This window comes from Vespa velutina, chromosome 9 (assembly GCF_912470025.1).
Source record: "Vespa velutina chromosome 9, iVesVel2.1, whole genome shotgun sequence".
In the NCBI taxonomy this organism is placed as follows: domain Eukaryota; kingdom Metazoa; phylum Arthropoda; class Insecta; order Hymenoptera; family Vespidae; genus Vespa; species Vespa velutina.
The window spans coordinates 317522-333819 of NC_062196.1; the positions used below are offsets into that span (position 1 = coordinate 317522).

General features: G+C 27.9%; 3 protein-coding genes and 1 long non-coding RNA gene across 6 annotated transcripts; 3 read left to right on the plus strand and 1 right to left on the minus strand.

Moving 5' to 3' along the window:
* Positions 1–93: 93 nt before the first annotated feature.
* Positions 94–2240, plus strand: LOC124951623 (mitochondrial inner membrane protease ATP23 homolog). Of its 2 annotated transcripts, XM_047500312.1 has the most exons (6): positions 94–224; positions 412–704; positions 795–840; positions 985–1066; positions 1196–1420; positions 1519–2239. In XM_047500312.1, the coding sequence occupies exons 2-6, from the start codon at positions 416–418 to the stop codon at positions 1720–1722; spliced, it is 846 nt and encodes a 281-aa protein (XP_047356268.1). In that variant the 5' UTR covers positions 94–224; positions 412–415; the 3' UTR covers positions 1723–2239. The 2 variants fall into 2 exon arrangements, with proteins under 2 accessions (XP_047356268.1, XP_047356269.1); XM_047500313.1 differs by lacking the exon at positions 94–224 and having other exon boundaries at positions 1519–2240.
* LOC124951624 lies at positions 1417–4129 on the minus strand. 2 transcript variants are annotated; one of them, XR_007101655.1, is made up of 2 exons: positions 3819–4129; positions 1417–2802 (listed from the first exon to the last, which is right to left on the minus strand). It is a non-coding gene; the product is annotated as an uncharacterized LOC124951624 (long non-coding RNA). The 2 variants fall into 2 exon arrangements; XR_007101656.1 differs by having other exon boundaries at positions 3674–4125.
* A 483-nt stretch (positions 4130–4612) lies between these two features.
* Positions 4613–5450, plus strand: LOC124951598 (40S ribosomal protein S15). Its single transcript, XM_047500237.1, has 3 exons — positions 4613–4715; positions 4896–4981; positions 5065–5450. The coding sequence occupies exons 1-3, from the start codon at positions 4635–4637 to the stop codon at positions 5411–5413; spliced, it is 516 nt and encodes a 171-aa protein (XP_047356193.1). The 5' UTR covers positions 4613–4634; the 3' UTR covers positions 5414–5450.
* Positions 5451–8761: 3311 nt separating this feature from the next.
* Positions 8762–11172, plus strand: LOC124951597 (probable 26S proteasome non-ATPase regulatory subunit 3). The gene is made up of 2 exons (XM_047500236.1): positions 8762–8901; positions 9281–11172. Exon 2 carries the CDS (start codon positions 9295–9297, stop codon positions 10792–10794), a length of 1500 nt encoding a protein of 499 aa, XP_047356192.1. The 5' UTR covers positions 8762–8901; positions 9281–9294; the 3' UTR covers positions 10795–11172.
* Positions 11173–16298: the final 5126 nt, after the last annotated feature.

Below are 16298 nucleotides of genomic sequence, written 5' to 3' on the forward strand. Positions count from 1 at the left end.
AGATTAATATCTATTATTAAAAATAGCATGAAATATTGCAACGACTTACAACAATTATTAATACTTTTACAATCAAACGTATTTCTATTACCGTAGTTATGCTTCTAATTATTATTACTATATATTAAATTATTATTATTTTAATTTTTCAATATCTCGTTAATAATATTCAATAAAAAGCAAATTTAAACACTCTGCCTTTTATTTCATCAAAACAAAATACGGTATATTTTATTATGTATATAATGTATGTATGCATGACATATATATTATTAGCTGATGTAACTCGATCAGCTAACCTAACTCTAATAGAATTTTAAAGATTTTATGTGTACTTGTGATGTAATGATTGTTATTCAAAAGTATAAATTTTTATTATATACATTAATGTGATTCTCTTTATTTCTTTAGAATCATGACTGTCTTTAGTTCTAATAACGAGAAAATCAAAGAAAATTTATTAGATAATAAAGTAGATGAGCAGAAAGAAAATAACATAAACGATAAAAATCAAAATAAAAAATTTGATAAGAATGCTTCTACGATAGACAATTCAGTAGATGATGCGAATTGGGGTTATGATTTATATCCTGAAAGAAGGGGAAGATATAAACCCACATTTTTTAGGAAATTAATAGGCGAAGGAAAGGAAGAGTTAACCAGACTAAAATGTGAAGGAAACGTGTACAAATGTATTAAAAATAGTATGTTCTTTATGTCTTATGTTATAATTTTTGCTTCTGTATTATTTATTATTTATTGTATTATTTGTTATAATGTCTTATATTACTTAGGCCAATTAGTACAACTTATGATGGCAGCATTAAAAAGCTCGGGATGGTAGGTAATTTTATCAATATATACATTGAATTACTATAATTATTTTTATATTTTAACGCAATATCAAAATCTAATTTCATAATCACTGCGAAATTTAATCTAAATAGTGTAATCATAAAAGTAATGAATTGTTTCAAACTATAGTGAAATTGATATGCGTCGTCATATTTCTTGTGAAATATGTGACTATTCTGTAAGAGGTGGCTATGATGCACAACTTAATCAGGTAAATATTAAAATAATATGAACATAAAATTCTATAATTCTAAAATAACATTTAGCTCTAAATAGGTAAATATAAAAAAAGTAGATGTGTTTTTTATTAATATTTTGTGACTATGTATTACAATTTTAGATTGTTGTATGCCAAAATACTGCTCGCAGTGAATCAAAAGTACAAGGTGTATTAGCTCATGAAATGATACATATGTTTGATTACTGTCGTAATAAATTGGATTTTAAGAACATCGATCATTTAGCTTGCACAGAAATAAGAGCAGCCAATCTTGTACATTGTAGTTTTATGAGTGCCATGATTCAAGGAACTGCTTCTCCATTTCATATAAAAAAAGCTCATCAAGTATGAATTATATAATTACATAGTATCAATAACTATTTACATCACAGACACATAATACATATATTTTATTATGATTAATTTAATAATAATTTACGTAGGATTGTGTAAAGAACATGGCAACAGCTTCTATAATGGGAGTACGTAAAGTAACAGAACAAGAAGCTAAAATAGCAATAGAAAAAGTTTTTCCCATGTGTTATAATGATTTAGAGCCAATTGGAAGACGTATTCGTAGAAACTCTTTGGATATTAGTAGAGCATATATGGAAGCTCCACTTTATGGATATATACATGATCATTAATAGATTATCTTCAAAGAACTTATTTTAAAAGTACACATATAAAATAAATTCAACATATAAAAAGCAACTTCCACAGTTTCTTTAATATTATTATTTCTATAAGAATATATTATATTACCAATATTGTAAATAATTATAAATATATTATGTTATTATTAAACACTTCAAATTTCAAAAATAATTTTTAACCGAAATATATCATGAAATATTATTACGGGATCATATAATATGACATAAGAATTTTAATCTTTTGAATTGAAAAAAATCTTGCTAAGTCACGACAGTTAGATAAGTTGGTTTAATTGTAAAATATTAATCATTTTATTTTATATATATTTTACATTACATTTCACAATTATTTTAATAAAGAAATTTTGTCATTTTTCCACATTGCTTATCAAACACAAAAAATTATCATGAATAATTTGTTATATATTAAAGAATAACTATTTTTGTCACAATGTTAAAATAAATACCAATAATGTAGAAAAGAGATAATTTGTTACCGGTTGCTTTTTAAAACGTTTTAATTTAGGTCCCCTTGAAGAATCGGTTATTTACAGAACTAATGTACCAGACCATTTTTTAAATATATGTATCCAAAGGTACGAAAATTACATCTTCAAAACTTGCATTTATTATTCTATATACAATTTTAGCCTTTGCGAAGAAGATGTAATTTTTATGATAATTGACGATCTATTGAACAGATTGGTTGGTTGCTACTGATGTGAAGTGGAATAATTATTATGGAAAAATTTTTTTAACCGCAATGATAAATTATGTACTATATTGAAAATATGATGAACTTGATATCATCTTTCAGACTGTCACAAATATAACTGTATCCATATCGTTAAGTTCATATACTTTTAATCCTTTTGACTGCATATAACACCTGATGGTACTTAATTAAAAAACTTCATTAGCTAAACGAAAGATTGATGAAATAGTATACATTCTTAAATCTCACTTTTCTCTGCAAGTATCGTACATTTTGTGCTCAATATTTTGTATAGTAATCTTTTGTATAATTTGTACAAATATTGCTCCTATCATGCTTCAATACATAGATATGGCCTGCAAAAAATTAAAAGTGTTAAGTTCTGAAAACTAAAATTTTTAGAGAATTTGAATATAGAGAAAATTTTAGAAAAAAAACAATGGAATGTATTTCAATCTTATAAGAAGATAGTCCATGGCAATTTCCTGGAAGCGAGAAAAATTTGGTACTGTAATTTTACTTAGTTTACAAAAGTTTTCACATGGTTTTCAATCTCTATCTTTTCGGGTATCAAATATAAAGAATTAATCTAAATGTTCCAAAACGATCTACAAATTCATTTTGTTAGCATATTTTCAAACTATGTAGTTAGTTCTTCATAGAAAATAACTTGAGTAATCAATCATTTATGTTATATTCCACACAATTTTTTCCTTCCATCTTCTTTATTCGGTTCGTAATATTTACAAACTCCTTCAATATGTAAGCAAAAGAATTCAAGTAATTTATTATGAGCAAGGCAAATATCGGTGATTTATTCCATTGACCTCTTCTTGTATATAATTGAGAAACATTAGCTGTTTTTGATTTTTGAGTTTCATTAATTAATAAGCTTTACTAGGACAATTATGACTTAAAATATAAATGGAATAACTATATTTCGTATGTATTAATAGTGAGAAAAACAATTAAAACTTATTTGATTAATTTATGTTTGATCAGTTTTTTTGTAACGGTAGATATGTTTGCTCCTATATATATCAAGAAGTAAATACCCATTTTATAGCTTTTATTGAGAAGATGGCATCGTTTTTAGTTAATATTTTAAAACAACAAAACTATTATAGATTTACGATTTCCTAAATTTTTATGCTTTAAAAAATGTCAATTTCTACTCTTTATTAGCAGATAGTCTAGAAATCAGTTTTTTTATTAAGAATATCATACATATCAATTAATTGGTTATTTAAAATATCTGACACATCATCGGCATGCTTATTTTCAAAATTTCGTAATATATAGTACTATTTGGCATAGTCTTGAATGATATGGCTATAATGAATTATGATTTTGGTTACTGGAAATGTCACACCTGAACTATTTCCATGTCTTGAGTGTATAGTAAACATCTTTTGTTGTAAAAAATTTGCTTGTCTTATGATAAGAGCACAAATATATTGTTAATCAATTTAAATACTATAAATATTGTTATATCTTAAAGAGAATCACTGATTTTAATTTTAATATATAAACTATTACTAACATACAAGTATGATAATATTACAAGATGGATTATAAAAACCTTTGATTTTAATAAATTATATTGTATTGAACTTGATATATGAATAGAAGGAAAACGGATAAATGTTTATTCGTGTTTGACATAATCGCGCTTTATGAGTACTTGACTCGGTAAGAAAAGTTACAAAAACATTAACAAGATGACGCTGTAATAGAGTTTCCCTATTGGTAGTTAAACTTATGGTGGTTAAATAGTAACTGAAAATAAATATATTTGTTTAGTATTTACGAAGATATTTTCTTTTTATTAAGTTAACTAATAGAGAAACAAGGAATAAAAAAGATTTTCTATTAACATAGCTAGAAATAACTGGAATTAAAAAAAGATTATTTTTTGAGAAGAAATTCTTTTCTAAACATATATATATACACACGCACACATATATGTGTATATGGCAAGAGAATCAAACTGAATCCTCTTCTTCATTTTCAAATTTGAAAATACATCGTTTTGTCCAACAACAAAAATGATTGAGGAAACTCACCAATCCAATTGTGCGAATGTAAGCCCAAACACTGATTCTACAACATCGCCATCTACGAATATTTGAATAAAAAATTAAACAATCTTTTCTGTTTTACTTACATCTTTCATCTTATATTGTATATGGTTTTAACAGTCCTCCGGGAAAGAGTAGAGGAAGCCTTCTTTTTGAGATATTTTTTCATAAGAACAATCATGGCGGAAGTAAGTGTTTCTGTGTAAAAATCTATTAACATCTATGTCATCGTTAATATAAAATCATTTTATAATTCTTTTTGTAAATCCTTTTATCATTATATATGTTGTAAAAGAAATATTGATATATGATAACATGGGTGGATTGTACATAGCCAATTGTTGTAAAAAAATTTCTACATATTTTAGGCAGATGAAACCCAGAAGAAAAAGAGGACCTTCAGGAAGTTTACCTTCCGAGGAGTTGATCTCGATCAACTCCTGGATATGCCAAAGTAAGTTTTCATTATCTTATAATTTATTTATGTATTTCTCATTATAAAATTATAGTTGTTTAAATATCTTATTATTGTTTTAGTGAACAACTTATGGATTTGATGCATGCACGTGCTCGTAGACGTTTTTCTCATGGTTTGAAACGTAAATCTATGGCACTTGTCAAGAAATTGCGTAAAGCAAAGAAGGAGACACCTCCTAATGAAAAACCTGAAATTGTAAAAACACACTTGCGTAACATGATTATTGTTCCAGAAATGGTAGGTTCCATTGTAGGTGTTTATAATGGAAAAACTTTCAATCAAGTGGAAATTAAACCAGAAATGATTGGTCATTATCTTGGAGAATTCTCGGTTACTTACAAACCGGTAAAACATGGAAGGCCTGGTATTGGTGCCACTCATTCTTCAAGATTTATTCCATTAAAATAATATGTATTTTTAAGATAATAAAATATTAAAATACTTATTTAATGACTTATTTTATAGAGTAGATGCTTGAACTTTTTCAATATTTTCAATTTTATGTTTTAAATTTATCATATAAATAAAGTTAATAAAATCCATTAAAGAAAAGTTAATAAGAAGGACAGAAAATGTTTTAAAATTATCATATAAATAAAGGTAATAAAATCCATTAAAGAAAAATTAATAGAAAGGACAGAAAATTCGTTGACATCGAAAGGTAGTTAAGTAAATCTAACATTCTACTCATAAAGTTTATATGTAGATACATGTACGATGCAACAAATGATTTATATTATGTTTCAGTGATGATAATTTAAGAAAGATAGTGAGAGTAAAAATAAATCTACATATATAGTATCGGTACACGACAATTATAAAAAAACATTTTTAAAAAAATAGATTTAAATGCGACAGATTCTACACAGAAATAATTATTCTTAAATATATATATTTATGTGTATTATGCACACATTATAATGAACAATAAATGAAAAATAATATGTAAGTTGAGTGTTAGTCAACAGTCTCACAGTATCCACGAAATTATTGATATAATAACACGAAAAGAAATTATAAATTAATGGATTAAGTTTCTTATACATTAGTAGAATTGAATACAGAAAAAATCTAAATTTATTAAATCAGTATATAAAAATAAATATAAAATATATCAATATAATACAGTAATATTTTATAAATTATTTTATAAATACACATATTATAGTATTTACATTATATTACTGTTTTGTTATTTTAGATTCTATAAAAAATTTGAATTCTCAGATATAATAGAATTCATTCATTGTACCCACATTGCAATTTTTACAATAACACATCTTTTACTGAGACAAAAAACCATGTTTGTTATGTGTTTGTTAATACACTAATTGGAGTGTTAATACTCTATTATGCTGATAGATCAACATGTTGGTTTGCGTGCATTTATCGGAGAAATGTCAGTAACATCATATTGATGTCACGTGCAAAACTATCGGACAAATGCCAGTGATACCACCTTGATGTCGCAGGCAAAGTTATCGGACAAATGCCGTTAGCATATTGTTTATATCGAGTATAAGACAACAATTTAGTTATAGGCTACATTCAATCATATTATTATATTTTCTAGTTTCTAATTTATAATAAAATAAATGAAACTGAACCCTCTAGAACCCCCTAGCAAAGAAAGAAGAAGAAACGATATGCAAGGTGAATACGTCGATGATTTATTCGATGTTCCAATTGAATTTCTAAAAAAAATAAAAAAAAAAAAAAAATAAAAAAACTTGATATATTCAGAAGAAAAATTAAGTGATGAAGAATTGAAGAAGTATAATAACAAATTCGAAGGGGTCTAACTTATTTCTCATACATACATAAAAAGTAGAAGATATCGCAGATTTATTTATTGGAAATGATTTCTTTGAATTTGTTAGCACGAAAAGAAATAAATATTATGTACAAAATTCCGATAGAAAAAAGCAATATAAAAAAAGTACTAAATTTTTTGATGTTACTGTACGCAAACTTGAAAAATAATTCGCTTTCTCAATTTTTATGAGAATAATTAAAAAAAAACAAGGATAAACGATTATTAGTCCAGAAATTCAAATAAATATTATCATTTATACATTTTTCTGATAACAGCAATATGTCTGATAATGCTAAGCTAGTAGTACAAATCTTCAAAGTATAATTGATGACAGATCATTTTTCAAAAAAGTTTCAAAAAATTTTTAATCCTGAGCAAAATATTTTCATCGATGAAGATACGATATCATGACGTGAACGACTAAATTTTAAAGTTTATAACCATTCAAAAATGACTAATCTTTATTCGAATGCTATGATTCTACGGGATATATTTCGTGCTTTAAAATATATTCAGGTACTGGCCAGATCTTAAGTAACATTAAAATACGGTAATAGAATTATTGAGACATTCTGTGAGAAAGTGGCATCATCTCTACTTGGACAATTATTTCAACAGGATAGAAATCGTAACGAAGTTATTTAAAAATAAAATTTGGATTCGTGAAACGATTATGTAACAAAATTGTTCCGCAGATCAAAATGCCAAATTAGTTGATGCTCGAAGAATTTGTAGAATAACCAATCGTAGAATTAAAAAATCTAAATATCTAATGGATTACAATCAATATATGAAAGGATCGAGGTAATTAGTATCTCAGTTATTATTTTATATACAGAAAAATTATAAAATGGTCAAAGAAAGTAACATTATATCTCTTCAATAATGTTTTATTTAATGCATTTAAAGTATATGAACATCATTTCAATATAAATTCTAAAAGTCTGGACTTTTATGAGTTTTCATTGAAGTTATGTTTTACACTGAAGCTTAGTTAACAGATAATTTACCAAATATGGAAGAGAATATTGAAGTTTCTATAACATTGTGATTGAATTGAAAGGCTTTTCGGACATTTAACATATTACGAATTGATACAAATTTTACAGACTGATAAACGTAAAAGAATATACCGTATGTGCTCTACAAAGAAAATAAAAAAAAACAATAAATTTGATATGTAAATCTTAAGTGATGTGTAAGTTCCAACACCTTAGAGATTGTTTTGCTTAAAAAAAAAACTATTGAGAAAAGTAATAAAAATATATCTATTATAATAAAAAAGTTTACATTTATTTACATCTTTTACATCTTCGGAATTTCGCATAAATAGGATGACAGGATCAAGAGTTATTGAAATATTCATATTTTACTACGATATATTCTAATTATAATATACACAATTGCTCGAAATGTACCGGTGATAGACATTAAAATCTATGTCGATATACCGATGGCAGACGAAAGATTTTCTATTACACGTGTAGAAATCAGTGCTAGTAAAAAAATTATATAAATTTTGTGATAAAAATATTTTTTATACAATTTTATAATAAAAATATTTCCTTTTAGTTTTATTAATTCTATTAATTAATATAAAATTCTAAATATGATTTTTTCATAATTTATTTGTTTTTTTTTTTATTATTATAAATAATATAATATATTCTTAAAAATTGCTGTTCCTGTTCTGGTTGCGTTTTGTTAGCGACTTTTATACCTGCGCTTTGAGAGTTATTTTACGATCAACTATTCAGCAGGACGGTCGGAATAATTAATACAAACGTGTCAACAATATCGTGATGCTTGCAACGTCTATGAAGACGCGCATCAACATTTTTTGGTCCTTCGAACCGAGTAAAGTTCTTAAAGCGCAAGTAAAGAAACTTGTTCTGTCTAACATGTGCAGACAAATTCTTGGACAAACTTTTAATTATTTGGACCATTACCAGAGGTCTCTGTATGTAACATGCATGTTCCGCTGCCGTGTGAATAATCCATGAAATGTAGCAAAGCAGTGAATTGACATATTGCAAATCGTTTTGTGGGAGGTTAGAGGATCTTTTCGTTCCAATTAAAGGTAATAAAGAAATATATATTAAATAAAAATATTAAAAGATAGGGGAAATTAACTGCTACAACAAACTTTGCTTTGTATAAATAAAAGAATAATTGCATGGAAGTATTTATCGATAAATAGTTTGGTTAGCATGAACTCATTATATTTTTAAGTAAATATAATATTAAATAAAAACATTAAATTAATCATTATTTAATAGTGAATTTAAGTAATTACCGTGTTTCTCTTTATTGAAACTAATAGCATAATATAAATAGTTATAAATAATATCGCACACATCTTTCTTTGTTAGTACAATTTATTTAAACAAATAATATAAATAATTTCTTTTGATTTATTTTATGTACGATATTTATATTTCATTGACTTTTGGACATAGGTATTGAAACCAAAATGGGTGTGCTTGGAAGAAATACAGAAGCAATGGAAGTAGAAGTTGCAACCACTGATACTCAAAATGGAGAAGGCGATTCAGGAGATAAGAAGGATAGTGATCTTCTTACCATTCATGATATTCGGGAGCATACACGTCAAATTGAAAAAGCTGTACAAAATAAGGAACCACGTTTTATTTTGCGTGCTTTACGTACTTTACCTAACACTCGTCGTAAATTAAATCCTATTGTATTGAGAGGGGTTATTGGTGGATTTTATACAAAGTCTGCAGCAGAACGTGAAGCACTTTTAGCTTGGGTAGACGAACCAATGGAAGTAGATGAGACTCAAGCAGCTATTCAAAGGTTTAAAAGTTCTACTGCTACTTTGCTGCCTGAAATCGATGCTTATATTCACCTACTCGTACTTGTGAGATTAATAGATACTAGAAAGTATGACGATGCAGTACAGTGTTCCGAAGCACTTATGCAAAAGATCGTAATGCAAAACCGAAGGACTATAGATTTAATAGCTGCTAAGTGTTATTTTTATCATTCACGTGCTTATGAATTAACTAATCAACTCTTTAAAATAAGAGGTTTTCTACATCTCCGATTACGTACAGCTACTTTGCGCAATGATTTTGAAGGCCAAGCTGTCCTTATTAATTGTTTATTACGGAATTATCTTCATTATAATTTATATGATCAAGCAGATAAGCTTGTACTTAAATCAACTTTTCCTGAATCTGCAAGTAATAATGAATGGGCACGATTCTTATATTATTTGGGTAGAATTAAAGCCGCAAGATTGGAATATTCTGCAGCTCATAAATATCTAGTTCAAGCAATGCGTAAAGCACCACAGACTACTGCAATTGGTTTTAGGCAAACTGTGCAAAAGTTGGCGGTTACTGTAGAGCTTTTATTGGGAGATATACCTGAGAGACAAATATTTCGGCAGGCTGCTTTGCGTCGTGCTTTGGCTCCGTATTTTCAATTGACACAAGCCGTTCGTTTAGGAAATTTACAAAGATTTGGAGAGGTATTAGAAAATTTTGGACCACAATTTAGAACAGATCATACTTTCACGTTGATCTTAAGATTGAGGCATAATGTTATTAAAACTGCTATTCGTTCGATTGGACTTTCATATTCACGAATTTCACCGGCCGATATCGCACGCAAACTTGGTTTGGATTCTGGCGTTGATGCTGAATTTATAGTAGCAAAAGCTATACGCGATGGAGTAATAGAAGCTACATTGGATCCCGAAAATGGTTATATGCGTAGTAAAGAGACTACTGATATTTATTGTACTAGAGAACCATTATTAGCATTTCATCAAAGAATAACATTTTGTTTAGACTTACATAATCAAAGTGTCAAAGCTATGCGTTATCCACCCAAATCTTATGGAAAGGATCTTGAATCTGCGGAAGAAAGAAGAGAAAGAGAACAACAAGATTTAGAATTAGCGAAAGAAATGGCAGAAGAAGACGATGATGGATTTCCTTGAATTTATTCATCATTATTAATAATATGCTTTCATTGTATCGTTCAATCAATTTGGTATATAAAACAATTTATAGTTGTGTTATAATAGTTTAATATATGGTATACAATTACATTAAACTATCATGAAATGTAATTATTTTCATATGTTAGTCTTTATTTCTCTCGTCATATGTCTTATAATTAGATCATTTTTATCACTTGTGTATCTTATTAAATCACAAGTTTAAGTTAAATAAAAGATCAAGAAATTATGAAATAAAAACATAAGGAGAAATTCATCATCAATATTTGAGCATGATAAATTAATATTCATAGCATAATTATATAAAGTGTACGACACAATGTAATCTTATTTCAAAATATATTGTTTATTAACGAAGGTTTTATTGTATTTCCTAACACGTTTTTCATTAATGAATTAAATATTTTTTTCTAAAATGAAGGATTTAGTTTATAATCGTTAAATATTTATAGTATAATTTAGTAAAAAAAATTCGAATATTTAATTTATTTTTTCAATACATTTGATTATAACAGGTAGAAATTAAGATCAAATAATCATAAAGAAATAAATCAAAAGAAATATTCGTAAATAAAAGAATTACAATATAAAAGTAAACAAGATCAATCTTTGATAGTTTATTTCAAGTTGTGCTTACTATCAATTAGCTGGCCATGTGTCGTGTAGTAAGTTGTCAAGTAAATATCGTATTAGTTATATTAGTTACGAAAGAGTATAAATTTGTTTAAATTTATTACAATAAATTTAGAAATCGGATTTTTTTTTTTATGTAAAATTGATTATTTTTCATCTATCATATATTGATTACTATTTATAGCATTTTTTACTGAGCAAATGATATTGCTTATGATATGTAAATTTTTCATATTATTTTAATACGACATACGCGCTATTAAACTAATCGCTATGTTTACTTTTTATCTTATTTCAATATTTTTAACAATTTTATAGCTTCGAATACGCGTTTAATATTTAAGTTTGATATATTATTAATACAATTCTTTATAGTTTAGTTTCGATAAGCTTTATATACTGGTCGATGATATAGGAAGCGACATTAGCCAGCCGAGCAAAATTTCGTCGATAATCAATCCAAGCAATTAAGAAAATTTTTATTACATAGATGTTTTATAATAGTTTTTTTACTATAGTTTTTAATTAAAAAAACTATTAGAATATATATTACGCATTCTTTGAAATATTTTTTTATTTCTTTTACCAACAGTAAGAATATTAAAGTAAAACGAAAGAAAAATTCGATACGAAAATGGTGTATAGATGGCATGTCTTGTGCTTGTTCATTTATTGGAATATTTTAATTTTTATATTGTGCAGTACAAAACTTTAGGAGATGTAACTTTAAAGATATATAGTTAATTTTTTGCTCCGAACAATGTATACATACGCTTACGAAAAATGGGTCCTCAAATACTAAAAGCGAATATATATATATACATATATATGTGTGTGTGTCCATACAGTATACGTATAAAATTACATTTTATTTCACACTCAATACAGGATGCATCGGAAAGTTTATTATTAAATTATATAATATTTTGTAATTTATCAGAAAAAAATTTTAATATTTTAACATCTTATTATCTTTGAACATTTTTATAATTTTATCACTTTGTAACTAAAGATGTATTACATATAATTAAAAATATAATATTTCTCAGAGAAATTGATGTAAAATTAATAAAAAATATAATATTTTAAAGAATAATTAATATAAATTATGTTATTTTATTAATTAATCGAGCATCAATCGAAGCTTTCCGGTCATGGAAAACATGAGTGTACTGGAGCGCAAGGACTAAGAAAAATCGATTAATACCGATCGGAAAGGTGAACAACAAACAATTTAACAAGAAAATTAGACGCATATTTTCGTATGTCGAGTTTAGTGAAGTTTTCGATGATTGATGAAGTATCTGTTAAGAATGTCTCAATCGATGATCAGGTTCTACCGTGCTTCATTATAAACAGCTACAGTGAGTCGACTCAACTCGGCTTTATCTCGAATCTAGAGGGTTAGCCTTGTTAGCAAGCTGAACTATGGACTATTACATTTATCGAAGTCAATCCACCGAAATCGAAAAGTGACGTACGGGCAGGCAGTGATGGATATTTTCGAAGGAAGGACCTCACACTGTCGTAGATCGACTCGAAATCTTGTCTGGTACCGATCGCGAAGAGATAAAAGAGGTATGATATTTAATTAGGTGCCTTATTAAAAACGAATATCAATGTCATGATAATGTTTCGAAGTTATTTAATCTTTAATTATGTAAGTCTGATTTAATTATGTAAGTTATAGAATAAGTATTTACATCTTGAATCCTTAAAATTTTCAAATGAGAGCTAAGTTATTAATGGATATATTACTTGTATCTGGTATCAATTAAAATTAGTGAAAAGAGGATTACAAAACATACTTTTAAATGACTTTTTTTAAGAAAGTGTATAGTTTTATTTATTTACCTCAAAAATATAACTTTGTATTTTAACGATACTAACAAGATCGTTTAACTATTCATATAGTTGTTATTTATAGATATTTATGTGAAAAAATAAAAGAAAAATGGCGGATCGTCGAAGAATCAGTCATACGATCACGCGAGCTCGTGAATCCAGAATAAGGTATGTCAGAGGGCAAGGTGGGGATCTAAGAGAAGACTCGCCAGAGGGTTGTGGAGGGGATAGAAGCGGGACCGAGATAAAGTCAGAATTATGATAGTCTCCGTTTAAGACAATTAAGGTAGAACCGGTTCACAACACGTGTTACAAGCGAGGCCCTCCCCGTATCTCCTCTTTGGGCTCATAACCCGGCGTCATGTCTTCTAACTAGGCCCCGCTTAAGCTACCCTCGACGACGGTAAAAATATTGACTCGCACAACGAGTCTTGGTAAATGGATTGTAAGGACATTGTCTTTGCCAGACGTACGTTTTATCATGGTTTAAGTTTTGTCCGGTTTTCCTTGTATTCTATTACCTACCCAAGTAGACAATATTTTATCGTTTGAGTTTTGCACGAGATGAGAAGATAGAGACGATGCCAGTTCGTCGATGTCATTTGTTACGGTCGTATCAGATTGTGGTGTATGCGCGACACGTATGCATATATGTATATATGTATTTTAACTACATATACGCTCTCACAGAAGACGCTCATAGCTTTGCCCAAAAGTCACTGTCTATCGGCGATGCACCTTTTTTCCAGGTCTCTTTCTCTTTCTCTTTTTTAGGGATGACCGATACAGAACAGTGCTTAGTTGCAACGAGTCTGTACACACAAGTACATCATTATTATTAGATTTTAGCTGAAGGATTCTCAACCGATGAATATCCTTTGATGAGAACCACTATTTCATTGAGATTTCTATTAATCACTTCGATTGTATGGTTTTGTTATCCGAGATTTCGTTATGACTACTTGTAATCACGTTTATACACAGTGTGTTGGATTTAAAGGTATATATCGGGTTGTCCGGAAAGTTCGTACCGATTTGTGGTAGGTAACGTAATGACAAAATCGGCACGAACTTTCCGGACAACCTAATATTTGACGTTCAATTGTCTTATTTTATTATTCTTATTATTATTATTATAAAGTAAATATTATAAAATATATGATTCATATCCTAATGGAAATAATACAGTGATAGTGTAGATACATCTCATATCGTGCGAGGCAAAGAAAGTTTAGAAAAAGTCAAAACATTTTTACCAGAGTAGCGTTTAGTTTTCAACGATGATTCATTATTTTTCTTTCATATTATACTCTTCTGGAATTTTTTTCGTCACGTATTTAATATATAACTGTCCAATTTTCTGAGATTATTGCTACTATAAAAATATTTCGATGTTATCTAAACTTTGCTTTAATTTTTACTTCATTATATACCTACCTATTATTTGTTATTACATATTTATACCTACAAAGAATTGGATTTCTCAGTTCTGTTGTAAAAACAGTAGACAAAACGGCAGGACGTTTTGACATCTTAATTTGTAAGTAAGTACTTATTTACGTTTCATTGTCCGACAGGTGAACAGCTAAGACAAATCGTTCGGTTACGCCATCAAGCATTAAATTCATTTATCCTTTTATTCTCCGATCTTATCGATGGTTTCTCGATGGTGGCACGTCGTAATCAAAATCTGGATTCGACAAACAGAGTTTTATAGTCTTGTGAGTACTTAAAACTTGATCACAATTTCTCTGACATGTAAATGACATGTTCTCGTGTCAAATGTAATTAAATGTGTTCAATAATTATGAAGTAAATATCTATAAAAAAAGTGGATGTAAATAAGTAATAATATATTTAATAAATAAATAAGTAATAATATATAAATAACACATTCATAGATATTAGTCATTCAAATGGTGTAAAATATTTCGTTAGATAATAATTTTCAATAATGTTTTTACATTATAACAGAATAAATACAACAATAATTAAATGTAACGGATAATGATTACAATTGTTTAAGAACAACAGGTTCATATTCATAGATAAATGAAATTACATTAATAATTTAGATGTTCCCCATTTTCTTTTCACATTCAATTGTTTCATGAACCTTAAATTTTTTATGTTAGGACAGTAGGGTTTACGTAGGCGTTTTCAACACGTAATATCTAAGAGCTTACGACGATTAGGTACCTATTTATTTTTTTTTTATGCTTTTTCTTTTCTTTTTTTCTTTTCTTCGGCACGCGAAGACGTAAGGCACGTAATAACAAAGAGAATCATCGAGATAGGAACGAACGAATATAGTTAGCTTTCACGATGAACGTTGAAACTCGTGGCAACGCCATCAATGGTACATCTACTGGCTATTTCGCTTCTCCATTGCAGGTAATTCACTCTAGCACGCATATCTCGGTTCTGAGTTGGCCAAGAGGTCGACTTTAGTTCTATGCTTTTTCTTGGATCATCAGGGATCATCCACATCCGTAGACGTTGAATTCTCCTTTTGAATTCTCTTCTTGAATTCTCTTCTTGAATTTTCTCTTACCGTTACAAAAAGAAAGAGAAAGAGAAAGAGAAAGAGAAAGAGAAAGAGAAAGAGAAAGAGAGAGAGAGAGAGAGAGAGAGAGAGAGAGAGAGAGAGAGAGAGAGAGAGAGAGAGAGAGAGAGAGTAATTTTATAGCAGCAAAATACAGCACGTAAGAAAGACATAAAATTGAATGAGATCTCGTATCAATTGTATAAGCAATACCGGAATACTTTGATCGTTACGAGAAAGTCATTCTATTCGAAATCCTGGAATCGGTGTAATACTGAGATGCTGTACATACTGCTTGAAATTATTCTTCTCAGTGATTTACATTCATCTTCTATCTCGTTGTATACAAGGTAGAGCATTTATACATATAAAAATATTTAAGTAGTTATGTTTTTTTTTTCTTCTTTATAAATGAACAAGAAAAAGATTCTTCGAAATAATTGACTTATCTGTTACTATA